The sequence below is a fragment of the Stenella coeruleoalba genome (assembly GCF_951394435.1).
Source record: "Stenella coeruleoalba genome assembly, chromosome: 4".
Classification (NCBI taxonomy): Eukaryota; Metazoa; Chordata; class Mammalia; order Artiodactyla; family Delphinidae; genus Stenella; species Stenella coeruleoalba.
Window position 1 is genome coordinate 74483415 of NC_137149.1, and position 17935 is coordinate 74501349.

The 17935-nt window shown below is 36.1% G+C and overlaps 1 protein-coding gene across 1 annotated transcript in view; it reads right to left on the minus strand.

The window, feature by feature from the left end:
• Positions 1-176: 176 nt before the first annotated feature.
• PDCL2 (phosducin like 2) overlaps positions 177-17935 on the minus strand; it is a 47961-nt gene continuing 30202 nt past the window's right edge. Inside the window, exons 4-6 of the mRNA XM_079920348.1 lie at positions 12914-13057; positions 4058-4266; positions 177-627 (exon numbers count right to left, since the gene is read on the minus strand). Coding sequence (XP_079776474.1) covers positions 470-627; positions 4058-4266; positions 12914-13057 — 511 coding nt within the window. The 3' untranslated portion in view covers positions 177-469. The remainder of the gene's footprint in view (positions 628-4057; positions 4267-12913; positions 13058-17935) is intronic.

Consider the following 17935-nt stretch of genomic DNA (forward strand, 5'->3'; position numbering starts at 1 on the left):
GCATTTTTTCTATTGATTGGTTATTTTTTTTTAATAGGTAAGAGATTTCGAACAAAAGTCATATGGTCATAAATTTAAGTATTTTCATTCAAAGCCCCTAAATAATAGACTTTAATATTGATTGAAGTAAATTAAATGAAATTTCATGGTTCTCTTTCATCATTTTTATCCACAGGCCTCTTTGGAAGTGAGCAGGCAACACAGAGGACTTGTAATATTTTTGTTTTTGTCCAATAAGGATCCGAAAAAAGATAAATCACAAACAAATATTAAGGGTTCAGTACAAATTCTAGTTTTGTTGGAGGCAATGAATATTCTAAAATACCTGAAAGTTTTTATAATGACATATAAGCTATAATTCTAATATAAAAAGAAATTTATTTATGAATTTTCTGATCTTTGATTATAAAGGCAGTGGCAAATAAAATATTCCATATATAAACACTTTAAAGCTATTTATTAAATATTTCTATTTGGTATCATCATTATCACTGTTTGAGCTATTAGTATCATCATAAATAGAAGTGTTTCTAATTGAAGATACCATCACATCTACAATGACTCTTTTGGGGTTTTCTTCCAAATCAGTCTGTATTGCTCCAACTTCTGCTAGCTTCCATTCAAGTTCTGCAATAAATAATCCATCAATAAATCAGATAAAAATCTTGGAACATCTATATGAAACAGAAGTTGACTCTAAGAAAATTAATGTGGAAATGATGACATATTTAGAACTAGATTACAATGAAAGTACTACAATATCAAGATACACATTGGATACAGCAAAGTTATACTTAAAGGGAGAAATTATGGTTAAAATGTTTATTTTAAAATGACTGAAAATAGTGCTTTGAAAGTACAAATCAAGAAGTTAGGAAAAAAATAAAGTAAACCCAAAGAAAGCAGAATGAGGCATATAATGAAGAAAAGACTTTAGCAAAAGTAGAAAAACAAAATCAGTAGAGGTGACCAACAAAATCAAAAGTTGATTCTTTGAAGAGACTAATAGACACAATTTGGGCAAAAATGATCACAAGTAAAGGAAAGAAACCAAATAATATAAAGATTTTACATGGGGAATAACCAAGATAAAGATTTTAAAGCCATGAGACTACTATGAGAAAAAAAGTATGCCAATACATTTGAAAATTTTAGTGGGAAAATTTCAACAAAAATGTGAATTACGAAAACATATTCAACAGGGAAACTGAAAAGAATTGAACTGATAACCAAAATCCCCCAACTCTGCAAATTCCTTATTTGTTAAATTTATTCCTAAGCACTGTATAAATGAACAGACCATTTGTGAGGAAAATTACAAAATACACTTATGAGGAAAATTACAAAATATATTACATTATGAAAAGTAATACAATTGACCCTTGAACAACACAGGTTTGAACTGCAGGGGTTCACTTATATGTGGGTTTTTTTCAGTAAATGTATATTATAGTACTACAAGATCCATGGTTGGTTGAATCCACAGATGCAGAACCGCAAATATGGAGGGCCAACTGTAAAGTTATGTGTGGATTTTCGACTGCATGGGGTCAGTGCTCCTAACCCCTGTGTTGTTCAAGGGCCAACTGTAAATATATTATATTTATGAGGAAAACTACCAAAAAATGAAAGAAGACCAAAATGAGTGACATGCTATATCTTATTCATGGATAGGAACATTCACTATTATTAGGATATCAAGTCTCCAACAATTAATCTATAAATATAATTCTAATAACTAACCAACAGTATTTCTCACAGAACTTGACTAATTCCAACATTTATATAAAATTTTGAAAAAGACTTGCCCTACTAGAGACAACTAGATTGTTACAAAGGTACAGTAATTAACACAGTGCTATATTGATTCAGGGATAGACAAACAGACCAGTGGAACATAGTAGAAATTTCAGAAACAGATTGAAGCATTTTTTTTAATCCTGAAAAATGACACTGGAAATATTAAAAGCCAGTGGGGGAAAAACACATCACATACATTAGGATGGTTACTATTTTAAAAAACAAAACAGAACATAACAGGTGTTGGTGTGGATGCAGAGAAATTAGAACTCCTGTGTACTGTTGGTGGGAGTGCAATATGGTGAAGCCCCTATGGAAAACAGTATGCTGTCGCTCAGAAAATTAAAGTAGAATTATCATATGATCTCGCATCTCTACTTCTGAGTATACATTCAAAAGAACTGAAAACAGGGACTAGAACAGGTTATTTGCACGTCCATGTTCATAGCAGCATTATTCACAACGGCCAAAGACAGAAGCAACAAATCTTTCCATCGACACATTAATGGGTAAACAAAATGTGCTATAAAAACATACAATGGAAGATTATTCAGCCGTAAAGCCTTAAAAAGGAAGGAAATCCTGACCCATGCTACAACATGGATTAACCTTGAGGACATTATGCCAAGTGAAACAAGCCAGTCACAAAAGGACAAACACTGTATGATTCACTGAGAGGAGTCAAATTCAGAGGTAGAAAGCAGAATGGTGGTTGCCAGGGGCTGAAGGGAACAGAGAATAGGGAGTTATTGTTTAAGGATATAGAGTTGCAGTTATGCAAGATGCAAAGAGTTCTAGAGATGGATAATGGTGACGATAGCAGCACAACAGTGAAAATATATCAATACTTAATGTCACTTAAAGATATACTTAAAAATGATTAAATAAAATAACATTATTTATAAATTAAGTCCCAGGTATGTAATGTATACCACAATAACTACAGTTAATAATACTGTACTGTATATTTTTAAATGGTTAAAATGGTAAATTTCATGTTATGTGTATTTTACAATTAAAAATTTTTTTTCAAATGTAACAATTTTAAAAAGCATGGACCCGATAACACACTATTCATGATAGTGATTGCTTAGTGAGGCAGAGAGGGGAACAGGATTAGGAATGGAAATACAGGCAACCTCAACAATATCTGTACTGTTTTTTTCAATAATAAACAAATAGCTGAAGCAAACATGAACAAATGTTCACATTTGTTATTTTTGGTAATGATTACATGAATATTTACTATATTATTGTCTGTATTTCTATGCAGTTTTTAAATTTAGAGGATAAGGTACAAGCTGAAAAAACAAGGTAGTAAAACAAAGAGGGGCCTTAGAGACTGGGAGAAGGAAAATTCTGGAACAATCAAAATACTGGAGGCCTTAGTAAGGCCAAAAGCAGTTTTAGGGGAATGAGAGAGTGAAAGGAAAGCTGTTAAAAATAGCTATTCACAATGGCTTTAATACGATTGTCTGAGAGAAAGATTTTAATAATACAGGATTAAAGCAGTTCCAAGAAATGACTAACTGAAGAATATGGTCTTAGAACTAGGTTAGAAAGTAAACATTATTTAAAAAGGTAAAAAATAAAGTCCTGTGCTGTGTACTGTCAAAAAGAAAATAGTAGTAGGCATAGTCCTTGTACCTGTTAGGGAGACAAAACTCAAAGGGAATTGGTTAACCAACAAAATCTGACAGTATGTAGGTAAGTGGAAAATAAGTTGTATAGAGAATATATGCTATAGAAATTCAGTAGAGAAGATGAAAACAGATTAGAAATTGGTCCAGAAACACATAATGGAATAAATGGTAACCTAGGAGACCCATGAAGGAATAGGGTTTGGATGGAAGAAAAAAGTAGGGTGAGGTATTTGGGGTATAGGGAAAGAGTATGAAACAAAGTATAAAGCCATAAATGAGTTAAGTGCATCTGGGGTAGTGGTTGAAGACCAGCCTGGCTGGAGCAGCAACTAGGAAGCACTGAGAAGTATAATTGTATAGATGGGCTGAAAGTTTCAAGCATATGATTCTGAATTTTTAACTTATTTGAAACAAGGAACCATTAAGGATTTAAGCAAATGCATGTTATGATAGTATTACTGTAGGAAAATTAATCTGGAGGCATCTAAGAAGAAAAAGAAGTAAGAGAAAATAAGAAATAAGAGGAAAAACCTTATGTTTTATGAAAATAAACTTTCATGATATATGTTAATTTATAGAATTTTTACAAATGAATTTAAAAGTAACATCATTACCTTCTAGCTTGAGATTTATCCCTCCACATTCTATAATTCCAATGAATTTGCCTTCTATCTGACCATTTTTATAAACAAAAATTGTTGGTAAACAATTGTCATGGTAGTGTTGAATACAGCTATTCACAATGGCTTTAACAAATTTAGTTTCAGGAAACTTTCTTGCTAGGAGACTAAGATGCTGGTTAACCAACGAACACATTGGGATGCTAAACAGAGAAACAGTACACACAACGTTGTTAAAAAACAAGACTACTCATCTCAATCTAATAAAATAAGTGAAACATCTCCATGACAAAAATATATCTTTAGATATTCTTTTAATATAAGAGCATATCAATTGCTATCCTCTATTTTTACCTTTAGTAAGGATGAACTATAGAGTTCTCTGATTTTTAAAAAAATATATTTATTTATTTATTTGCCTGCACTGGGTCTTAGTTGTGGCACGCAGGATCTTCGTTGCAGCATGAGGGATCTTTTAGTTGCGGCATGCAGTTTCTTTAGTCGCGTCTTGTGGGATATTTAGTTGCGTCTTGTGGGATATTTAGTTGCGTCTTGTGGGAGCTTTAGTTGTACCTTGTGGAATTTTTAGTTGCATCCTGTGGACTCTTTAGTTGCATCTTGTGGGATCTAGTTCCCTGACCAGGGATTGAACCCGGGCCCCCTGCATTGGGAGCACGGAGCCTTAGCTACTGGACCACCAGGGAAGTCACAAGTTCTCTCATTTTTATTACAAACACCGTCATAGCCTGGGAATGAAGCTTGCTACCACGGGAATTTGCTGCCTAACTGAAGCTAACCACATCTGACTTAGCATCAATTTAATCGAGCCAGTTCCTAGTTTATAGCACATGGAGGGGGTTGGGGGGCAGTGGGGGGGGGAGGAGAAAGAAAGAAAAAAGAAAAGAAAAAAACAGGACATATCTAGGGACTCCTTAGCAGCTCTGAATTGAAACAAGGGGATCCCAACTCTTCATCAAGGGTTTATTTCCACATGAGATCATCACATCTGAAGTTATTTCAAGCTTCCTTGAATTCCTTTACTCTAACAAACTTCATCCATCCTTCTCTTTGACATGCCACATCCTGTTCCCCATCATCCAGAACTATTCTTCATCAGAAATTTAAAATTGATTGGAAATGTAACCAAAACCTACAATTCTTCCTGCTCTATCACTTAACTCTCATTACACTCACACGTTAATTAGTCCCTTTTCTCTCAGTCTATCACTCACTCACAGATTTATCAAATACTTTCAAAGCTAATCCTCTGCTTTATCCCACACTCTTTCCATTTCCTATGGGGCCTTTATTTGTTATTCTGCTTCCCTCTCTTCCTGTTTTCTTAACCTTTCCTTCTCCACTTTACATAAAATTACTAAATTTTTTAAAAAGTCCCTTTTAACTCTCCCTCTAATAAACTACTCTCTCTCCTTCTGGTCACAGCCTAGATGAAAAAGGTAAAAAAAAATCTCTATGTTCTGTTCACTTCCCTTATTAAAGAGTTCTCCTTTTTTGACTTCTGTGATAACACTTTCTATTAATTTCCTTTTTACTCCTTTGACTTCCTTCTTCTGTCTATACCTCAAATGTAGATATTGCTTGTAATTATGTCCTAGACCCTTTTCTAATTCTAGACACATTCACTGGGCAGTCTCACCCATTCTGATATCAACAGCGGATGAACTTCATCTCCCCTCCTCCCTCAAACAAACAAACAAAAAAATCTGATCTTTATCAGTATTTTCTTTAAAAAAAAAAAACACTGAATTTGATACATGTATTTCTCCTTTGTATGCATTTTCTCATCATTCATATAGAGCATATTTGAAACAACAGTGTAAAGAAATATTTGTGTGAACTGATGTTAATTAGGGAAAAGTTCTTTAAACAGACAAAATTAGTACTTTTTTCTCTTGTACTACACTTTATACGTCCTTTCAAAATATATATATAATGTTTAATTGGCCTCCTGTACTATACCATAAAAGCATCTTATTCCCCTTTGTATTCTCAACTCCTAAAACCTGTCACACCTATAGTTGAAGTCGAAGCTCTTTTAACTGAGTGGCTCATGCCAGGGCATACTGCATGCCCCAGGCAGGTGGTAACCCCTCTGGACTTTTGTCTGTTTTTTCCCTCTACACCTATTTATGCCCATTGCACATTTTATTATAATTAACAAATAAATAAAAATAGGACAACAAAAATCATTGTAGTTCTTAAGAAAATCAAATGCATGCTTTGGAAAAACTTGATAAAGCTGAACCACTAAGAAAAAAATTGCAGTTTAGTTCATTGTAGGCCAGACAAACATAAATGATAGAGGAAGAATAAGGATTTCTGCACTCAAATTGCTTCACATGTACTTTTGAGTTCTTGCTCCATTTTTAAACAAACCCTGAAAACTGAAATCAATGGTAATGCGCTAGGTCTTATCAATATTTGGGGGAAGACTTGTATATTTTTTAATTTGGCTTTTCTTTATCAGTTTCTGGCTTTTATCCTCAATATATTTTGCTAAACTTGTTTCACAAATTAAAAAAAAAAAAATCTCAACAAAGTGGGTATAGAGGGAATGTATCTCAACATAATAAAGGCCATATATGACCAGCCCACAGCTTATGTCATACTCAACAGTGAAAAGCTGAAAGCCTTTCCTCAAGATGAGGAACAAGACAAGATTGCCCACTCTTACTGCTTTTATTCAACATAATATTGTAAGTCCTAGCCAGAGCAATTAGGCAAGATACATAAATAAATAAATAAATGGCATCCAAATAGGAAATGAAGAAGTAAAATTGTCACTATTTGCAGATGACATGATATTATATGTAGAAAACCCTAAAGACGCCATCAAAAAAAAAAAACTGAATAAAGAATTCAGTAAAGTTGCAAGATAAAAAAAAATCAATCCACAAAAACCAGCTGTGTTTCTATACACTAATCATGAACTATCAGAAGGAGAAATAAAGAAAACAATCCCATTTATAATTGCATCAGAAAGAATAAAATACCCAGGAATAAACTTACCCAAGGATGTGAAAGATCTGCATATTGAAAATTACAAGACATTAATGAAAGAAATTGAAAAAGAAACAAACATGAAAGATACTTTGTGCTCATGGATTGGAATTATTTTTGTTAAAATGTTCATAGCACCCAAAGCAATCTACAGATTCGATGCAATCCTTATCAAAATGCCAATGGAATTTTTCACAGAAAGAGAACAAATAATCCTAAAATTTGAATAGAATCACAAAAAATCCAAATAGCCAAAGCAATCTTGAGAAAGAACAAAGCTGGAGGCATCTTGCTTCCTGATTTCAAACTGTCTTATAAAGGTATAGTAATTAAAATATTATGGCATTTGCATAAAAATAGACACAAAGATCAATGGAACAGCATAGGGAGCCCAGAAATAAACCCACACCTTATATGGTTAATTTATGACAAAGAAGGCAAGAATATACAATGGGGAAAGGACAGTCTCTTTAATAAATGGTGTTGGGAAAACTGGACAGCCACATGCAGAAAAATGAAACTTGATCCCTATCTTATACCATACACAAAAATTAACTCAAATTGGATTAAAGACTTGAATGTAAGACCTGAAACCACAGAACTCCTAGAAGAGAACATAAGCAATGACGTAGGTCTTGGTAATGATTTTTTGAATCTGACACCAAAAGCAAAAGCAATGAAAGCAAAAGTAAATGAGACTACATTATACTAAAAAGCTTCTGCACACCAAAAGAAACTATCAATAAAATGAAAGTCAACCTACTGAATGGGAGAAAATATTTGCAAATCATATGTCTGATAAGGAGCTAATATCAAAATATATAAAGAACTCATATAACTCAATATCAAAAAAACAATCTGATTTAAAAATGGGCAGAAGATCTGAATACACATTTTTCCAAAGAAGACATACAGACGGCCAACAGGTACATGAAAATATACTCAACATTATTAATCATCAGGGAAATGCAAGTCAAAACCACAGTGAGATATCACCTCACACCTGTTAAAATGGCTATTATCAGAAGGACAGGAAATAACATGTTGGCAAGGACATGGAGAAAAGAGAATTCTTGTGCACTGTTGGTGGGAATGTAAACTGGTACAGCCACTATGGAAAACAGTATAGAGGTTCCTCAAAAAATTAAAAATAGAACTACCATATGATCTAGCAATTCTACCTTTGGTTATTTATCTGGAGAAAAAAAACACTAACTCGAGAAGATACATGCACCCCCATATTCATTGCAGCATTATTTACAATAGCCAAGATATGGAAACAACCTAAATGTCCATCAGTGGATGAATGGACAAAGAAATTGTGGTATATATACAATGGAATATTATTCAGCCATAAAAAAGAACAAAAATTTGCCTTTTGGGACAACACGAATGTACCTAAAGGGTATTATGACAAGTGAAATAAGTTAGACAGAGAAAAGCAAATGCCATATGATATCTCTTATATGTGGAAGCTAGAAAGAAAGAAAAAAAAAGCTCATAGATACAGGGCACAGACTGGTGGCTGCCAGAGGTGGGAGAAATGGATAAAGCGGGACCAAAGGTAAAAAAGTCAAAGCAGGGAATCACACAAAAATAATTTTAACTTAAATATTTTATTTTCATCTGACATATATAAACATACATTAATTTAGTAATCTTTGATATTGGCTCATGAGCTGCTCATCTATAGCTTTTCTCATCTAAACTATACCATAATACATTGTACGATAATACATCTGTATTTTCTCAGTGCACTCAGGCCAAAAAATCTCCCTTTCCTCTACAATATCTAATAAGTAATCAAGTTATATTGATTCTACCTCCTTATCTTATACCTATCCTCTCCTCTCTTTCTCTACTGCTTTCCTCCTTTCCTGTCTCATCTGAGCAACTTCAGATTGTCCTAAGTGGTCTCTGCGTTTCCAGTCATGGTTCCCCAAACCCATCCTAGACCCTACTGAGAAAGTTGGCTCAGCAGGAAAATCTCATCATGCAACAAATGCCCTTCCCTTGATTGTAAAATCCTCCAATGGCTCCTCACTGCCTTCAGGATAAGTCTGGGCTCCTCAGGGTAGCTTTCAAGGTTCTCTGTGGTCTGGCTCCTGCCTATCTCTCCAGCATTACTGTCTGCCTGCCACCATATTACTCAAGGTCCTCTAAAGCAAGATGATCCCTCTTATTTCTGTACCTTTGTTCAAGCTGCATACCCCATCGGAAATACCCCATTCAGTCTGTCTACTTCCTCCAACTCTGTAAACTCGGGGAATCTTTTCCTAATTTTTGAGGCCAAGACCAAGAATTATTTCACAGAAAGTCCTGTACTTCCACCCTCCAAGAGTTGAACTTACTACTCCCTCTTCAGTGCCTTTACTCTACTCTGTATAGAATTCAATCATAGCACCTAAAAGACATTATTATTACATCTAATTGTCTCCCTCTACTGAAATTTCTTTAATGGGAGAGATAGATGCCTTATATGCCTTTGCACCTCCAGCATCTACAAAATCCTCAGAAATCAGCTTAACACTAAGAGATGTTATATATCAATTTATGTAACAAAAAGCTAAGAGAAAAACAAATTAAATGCATTATATGTTTAATTTACATTTCAGAATATATGTATACATATATATCCTGATAAGTATAACCTGCTACAAATCTAGATATTGCTTTATTTTAGTGGATAGCATACTAAAGGTAATATTAGAAAAACATGTACTGCCTAACTTAAATCAGTTTTCCACACAAAGCAATGACATAAATACTTTATAAGCTTCAGTTTCCCTCAAATAGGTGAAATGCACCCACAAATATCTAATTTAGAAGAATTTTATGATTACTATCACAATGAGAGCTGAGTCGGTGGTATGACCCACTTATGGGGTGGGTGGTGTTAATGGCAGAAGGCAGGTGGGCATTGGTGGTAGCAGTGAAAAGTACAGAATTAGGAGAGTACGGCACAATAGACTGCAGTGCAGGGAGAAAGTGGCTACCTGAAGGCAGTTCTGACAGCAAGCGGTAGGGAAAAGACTTGGTGTTGGGGTTCAAGGGCCAAAATTGAACCTCAGAAGATCTGTAAAAACTAAGGGAGACCTCTGACATCCAAAAACAAGTTAAGGGCCTAGTTATGATATTTGAGGTTCAAAATATACAGTTGGGTACGGGAATAATGTAGAAGCCCCAAATTAGAACTTGGACACAGGCATAAGATTGAATAAAATCGAAAACAAGGCTGACTTGAAGTTAAGCCACTAGGTTCACTGGCCCAGAGTGAACTAGATCCCTTTAAGGTAACCTAAGCAGGCTGAGTCTATAAACTTAATGGCAAAGAGACATTAAAATTACAGAACTTAGGAATCTAGTTAAAAAACAAACTCTTACCCTCCTGTAAAATTTTTAGAAGGCAGCTAGAAACACAAATTTATCAGTTATACTTTACATTATTAAAAAGTTATTAAAAACTAGACTTTTCTAAAGAACATGTGTAACACAAATAATTGTTTTCTGTTTTATAACTTTGATTATAGATTAGTTTTCTTAATTTTGTACCAACACATTAATACATTTTCTTAATGTCAAGAAAACTAATTTTATTTTTTCTTGGCTGCGCTGGGTCTTAGTTGCGGCACGCGGGATCTTCGTTGTGGCATGTGGAATCTTTCAGTTGCAGCATGAAAACTTTTAGTTGCAGCATGTGGGATCTAGTTCCCTGACCAGGGATCGAACCCGGGCCCACTGTGTTGGGAGGGTGTGCTCTTAGCCACTGGACCACCAGGGAAGCCCCAAAACACATATTTTATGTAACTATCTTAGATTGCCCCCCCAGGAACTTTCTGAGAAGATCATAAATACTTAAACTATTATGAAAACAGATTCTTACTCTTTGAGTCCATCAAAGCATAACAGTTTGAAACAGACTAGATGAGACTAAAACACATTCAACCTCTTTTATGAATTTTTGAGAATTATTGGTCAAAACTAGTTATTTATCTAGATATAACCATTAAAGTAAATTTTATACTATGGTATGAGCATTCAAAACTAACATCTATTCTGCTAATCAGAATGGGTCTCAGAAAAGACATTCAGTGAATCACTTCAGTATGTAACATTTATCACACACAGATCCCAGTATTATAAATGTCAGTGTTCCTCATACCTATTTGTGAAGAATGAAAATCGGCAGCATTTACACACTTGATTTTACCATATAAGTGGTATAGGTAAAATGGGAATTGATTCTTTTTAAGGCTTTAAACTACTCAAAAATTAATTATCAATCTTTTTAGTTACAATAAAAGTAATGTCTTCTTTTATGGGGCATGGTGTCCTATTAAAATTTGTTTGAGAAACTGGTGAGTTGGTAAACAGCAGGGTTCTAATTTGCCTAAGTTGCTCTGTTCAGAATTTCTCTGAGGATCTGAAGAGAGAAGAACTTTTTATACAGAGAATGAGATGAGGACATGAGGGCTACTGTCATGACCTCTGTTCTTATTTGGCTTGGAGCCCAGGCAGAGGGGCTGGGACCAAAAGCTAGAGGGGCTGTTTCCATGAGAGATGTGTGAAGCTATGGGAGCTAGCAGCTCCTCTGGCCGGGAGTTAGGGAAAAGTCCACTCTTCCTGGTAACTGTTACAGCAGGCTGGTGAGGCCTGGGGACATATGGGTTATACTTAATACAACTAGGCACTCTAAAATTATCTGTTTTGGGGGAATAAGGGAATGCAAGGGAATTATTCAGTTAAAGGAGACTTAAGAGCTGAATTCCCTAGCAGTCCAGGGGTTAGGACTCAGTGTTTTCTCTGCCGTGGCCCCAATATCTGGTCATGGAGCTAAGATCCTGCAAGCCATGTGGCTCAGCCAAAAAAAAAAAAGAGAGAGACTTAAGAGACTTGATATATCTAAATGCACTGCATGATCCTTGATTGGACACTTGTTCAGAAATATATGTATTTATGAAAGATTTTGAAGTCAGTTGGAGAAATTTGAGTAAGGACTGCCTGGGTATTAGGTAAGAAAATGGTTATATAGAAAAATGCCCTTATATTTTGAAGATGCATGCTGAGGTACTTCAGAGTAAAGCATCATGTAATTTATTTTGAAATGGTTCTACAAATACACACACATACACATATAAACAAAATGATACAAATATGGCAAAATGTTCATTGTTGAATCTACCTGGCTGGTATTTAGGGTGCTCATTTTATCATTCTTTTTACTTTTCTGTATGTTTGAAATTTTCTATAAGTTTTTTTAATTAACTGTCAAAAAGTACTTATTTTTCTAAGAAGTATAACAAGTTCTTTAAATTAGACATGAAAATATATTAAAATACCTAATTTAATCCCTGAAGCCAATGACTCTACACATATATTCTTCTTTATTTATTTTTGGCTGTGTTGGGTCCTTGTTGCTGCGCGTGGGCTTTCTCTAGTTGTGGCGAGCGGGGGCTACTCTTCGTTGTGGTGCCTGGGCTTCTCATTGCGGTGGCTTCTCTTGTTGCGGAGCATGGGCTCTAGGCACGTGGGCTTCAGTAGTTGTGGCACGCAGGCTCAGTAGTTGTGGCGCACGGGCTTAGTTGCTTCGCGGCATGTGGGATCTTCCCGGACCAGGGCTCGAACCCGTGTCCCCCACACTGGCAGGCGGATTCTTAACCACTGTGCCACCAGGAAAGCCCATATTTTTCTTTTTTTAATTGAAGTATGGTTGATTTACTTTATTTTTCTTGATTAATCTTTGTTATATGCTTTATACAACATTAAAACCAGAAATACGTATATTAAAAATTAGTATATTAGCCTTTTGCAAAAAGCTATGGTAATTACCTTGATCTGTATAGGTGAATTATAACCCACACATCCTTTTCTGCATTTGTGACTTCATTCACATACTGATTTCCAGAAATTTCTCTTAATTCCCCAAATTTTTGTTTTTTCTTAAGAGCTTTCCATTCCTGTAACCGCTTTTCTCTAGTTAAGAAAAAGAAATTAAATTACATAAGAATATCGTTATATTCTTAAGGCCATCCCCATATACAATAATAATTTAGAGCAATGAATGTAATGCTAGTACATACCAAACACTTTAAAGAGTAACTATTAACGGCTTTACAATGCCAGTTTCTCTTTTTATACGGGTATTTGCTTTATCATGGGTATTGTAAAGTATAAGAAATTAGCTACTGACTTAATTTTTGTTTAAGACTAAGTCAATCATAGCTATAGAGAGTTTATTTAGACATTGGGTCAACAAATTCTCATATACGGCTTAAATAAAGGGAGAGTATACATAATAACTAACATTTATTGAGGGCTTACTATGTTGCTAGGTGCTGTTTTAAGTGTGTTAACTAATTTAATCCTTGCAAAAACTTTACAAAGTTAGCACTATTACTATCCCCATTGACATGCTCTTAACTGTCATGCTAAGCTGACTTTCAGTTCAAAGCCTTTGTGAATATATGCAATTAATTGTTATAAATGTATTGCAGGTAGAGAGGTGGTAGAGAAAGAGTGATTGAGTATGGACTCCAAGGTCAGACTGAACTGGCTTTAAGTGCCAGCTCCCACTTACTAGTGGCGTGGACTTGGGCAAGTTATTTAATCTTTCCAAGCTTCAGTTTCCCCCAATGTGAACAAAACTAAAATCTGCTTGCATGGGATTGTTCGGGATTAAGTGTAAACATGTAAATTTCTTAGGGCAGTGTCTAGCACACCATGAGCCTTTCATAAATGTTACCTAGTTATTCATCTATAGAGAACCTTAAAACTTCGTTAAACAAATCTCAAAATTTACATACTTTGATTTAGCTGTTGAATACTTGAGTTTATGAAGCAAATCCAAATGGTTCTGACATATCTGCAAGTATGTTAAAAGTTACTGACTGTGTATCTCTAAGTACCTGGAAGTATTTACTCCCCTTCTTTCTCTGTGTATTAACTATATTTTCTTGTTTTCTGTACAGTAAGTCCTCTACATATGAACAAGTTCCATTCTGAGAACACATTCATTAAATCCAATTTGTTTGTAAGTCAACAAAGTTAGCCTAGGTATCCAACTAACACAATCGGTTATATAGTACTGTACAGTAATAAGTTTATAATACTTTTCACACAAATAATACATAAAAAACAAACACAAAAAAATAAAACATTTTTGATCTTACAGTACAGTACCTTGAAAAGTACAGTAGTGCAGTACAACAGCTGGCACACAGGGGCACTTTGGCATCTTTGAAAGTTCTCAACTTGAAGGTTTGTATGTAGGGGACTTACTAGATTCAGCTCTGGCATCTGGGGTCTTCCTGATCCTAGAGAGACTGCCCCTCTCTGAGCTAGCTAGTTCCCAAAGACAGCAAACACTCACCAGAAAGCACAGTCCTCAAATGCAAACCAACCAATCCAGAGCCCAGTCCCTCAACTACCTCTTTTACTGGGCTGAGCCACTATCCCCCTGCCCAAATCATCCCCTGGGCTTGGTACCAGACAATTAGAGATAGACACTACGGTCCAGAGCCTGCCAAATTTTTTCCAACTAGCCAATCCTAAGTCTGCTTACCCTGCCTAGCTCGTCTTTCCCACAGAAACTACATAAAGGCTCATATCCATCTTAGCCTCTCCCTCCTCCTGCCTCTTGACCAACTGGTGCTTCCCTGTGTGGCCCTGCATTGTGGGGCATGCCCCCTACTCTTGAGACCTGTGAATAATAATAATAATAATAATTATCTCCTGATCTGTTGGCTTCACCATACCTGAATATATACAAAATCCTGGGTCTATTTTAAAACACTGTGTCCTTATTTCACATATTAGAAACATGTCCAGTAAGACCACTCACTTTATATAACAAGTAATCCAAGCAAAATTAAGCCTAGAGGAGAATGTCAAGAACAGTAATCCAAGTCTAGGGCCCTCTCAGTTTTCAAACTGAAGGTCTTCAATTTTCCTTCTACTGGCCCAGATATTCAGAACTGACAGTCACTCCAGAGAGCTTTTGGGAGCCCTATTTTGTTTGCATTGAGTATTTGGCATCACTATCATTAATGTCCCTCAATTTGATCTCATTGGCTTAATATGTTTCAGAATTTTCAAAAAGTTTTTGTTCCAATGATGGCACTATGCCCTACTTAATGGTGCAGCTATCAACTACTTTTCTTCTTCCTCCACTCTTCCACCTTCTCCTCCTCATTTTTCTTTACTGTCAACAGAATTGGGCAGGGAAAGACATAAAAACCTGGGTTAGCTTTGCCATCAGGAAGTGACAGAGTGTTCAATGGCCTGCATTTTTCACCTAACAGTCATACCAGCTGTGATTCAGTCTCATAAACAGAAAGCCCTTTAGCTATTTTAAGCAGCAAGAAGCTTAATCTGAGGAATTAAGTGCTTTACAAACTTAATGGAAAGATGAAGGAGGAGGCTCCAGACTGGGCTACCAGGAAGACTCCCCGAACAACTTTGCAAAACTGGTCTGCCAAGGGAACAGCTTTCTCCGCTGCAATCCAGAAACTGGGGAATCTGGAACTAACGTTCCAATTGTGCCCTAGTATCCCCTACTCTGGTGATCAGAAAACCCCTGTAACAGTTGTCTCTAGGAACCTATCTCCTTAGCAGAGACTGGGAGAAAATATTTGCAAAAGTCGTATCTGAACTGGACTGTTATTTGAAATATACAAAACTCTAAAAACTCCACAATAAGAAAACAACCTGATTTAAAAAATGGGCGAAAGGTCTTAACAGACACCTCACCAAAGAAGATATACAGATGATAAATAAGCATATGAAAGGATGCTCCACATCTATGTCAACAGGAAAACAAAATTAAAACAACGAGAGGCCACTACACACCTATTAGAATGGCCAATATCTGGAACACTGATAACGCCAAATGCTGGAGAGGACTGGAGAAACAGGAACTCTCGTTCGTTGCTGATGAGAATGCAAAATGGTACAGGCACTTTGGAAGACAGTTTGGCCGTTTGTTTTTTTTTTTTTTTTTACAAAACTAAACATACTCTTATCATTTGATCCAGCTATCAAGCTTCTTGATATTTACCCAGAGGTGTTGAAAACATGTCCACACAAAAACCTGCACACAGACGTTTATAGCAACTTTACTCATAATTGCCAAAAGTTGGGGACTTCACTGGTGGCACAGTGGTTAAGAATCCACCTGCCAATGCAGGGGGAACACGGGTTTGATCCCTGTTCTGGGAAGATCCCACATGCCACGGAGCAACTAAGCCCGTGTGCCACAGCTGCTGAGGCCTGCGCTCTAGAGCCCGCAGGCCACAACTACTGAGCCTGCGTGCCATGACTACTGAAGCCCACGCGCCTAGAGCCCGTGCTCCACAACAAGAGAAGCCACTGCAATGAGAAGCCTGCGCACCACAACGAAGAGTAGCCCCCACTCACTGCAACTAGAGAAAGCCCGTGCACAGCAACGAAGACCCAATGCAGCCCAAAATAAATAAATAAATAAATAATTGCCAGAAGCTGAATGCAACTAAGACGTCCTTCAATAGGTGAATGGATAAATAAACTGTGGTATATCCAGATAATGAAATATTATTCAGTGCTAAAAAGAAATGAGCTATCAAGCCATGGAAAGACATGGAGAAACCTTAAATGCATATTACTAAGTGAAAGAAGCCAATCTAAGAAGGCTACATACTATATGATCCCAACTATATGACAGACTGGAAAAGGCAGAATAGTGGAGACAGTACAAAGATCAGGGGTTGGCAGGGGAGAGGAATGAATAGGCAGACCACAGAGGATTTTTAGGGCAGTGAAAATACTGTGAATGGTACCATAATGATGGATATATGTCATCATACATTTGTCCAAACCCAAGAATGAACTGTAATGTACATTATGGACTTCGGGTGATTCTGATGTATCAATGCAGGTTCATCAATTATAACAAATATATCACTCTGGTGGGTAATATTGACAATGGGGGACGTTATGTTATGTGTGGGGCAGGAGGTATATTAGAAATCTATACCTTCCATCAATTTTGCTGTGAACCTAAAACTGCTTTATAAAAAAGTCTTAAAGGTTTTCTTTTGTCATTGCTCTTTTGTTTTGGCTTTAAATGAGGGATTTGCTTTAAATCAGCACTATCAAGACTACTACAGAATTTTCTCTTCTTAACAATAAGTAAAATTTTAAAAGGCTACAGGTTCCTTTTTCCTTAGATCCAAAGTGAGAGCAGAGACACTGAAATAATACTAGAATTTGGTGACCAGAATTAGAGTTGTACTTCTGATGTGGAATATGCAAGGGAAAGAAATTCTGTGTGTAATATCTCTTTACTCTGTGGCAGAGAGTGTTTGGGTGTTCATCAGTATAGCTTCCTCTTCCAGGACTCACAGGAAGACTATATTTGCCAGCATCCTTGGCAGTTAGATTAGGGCCATGAGACTGGATTACGTCCAGTGGAACATGTGTGAAAATAATATGTACATTTCTAGGACTTATCTCTGAAATGTCCCATCCCATCTTTCATACTGTCTTCCTGGTCCACAAGCCTGGATGTTAAGGATTCTGAGATGATGAAGCCCCTAACGAAATGTTCATTGCAGCACTATTAGCCAGGACATGGAAACAACCTAAATGTCCATCGACAGATGAATGGATAAGGAAGATGTGGTACATATATACAATGGAATATTACTCAGCCACAAAAAGGAACGAAATTGGGTCACTTGTAGAGATGTGGATGGACCTAGAGTCTGTCATATAGAGTGAAGTCAGAAAGAGAAAAACAAATATCGTATATTAACACATATATGTGGAATCTAGAAAAATGGTACAGATGAACTTACTGGCAGAGCAGGAATAGAG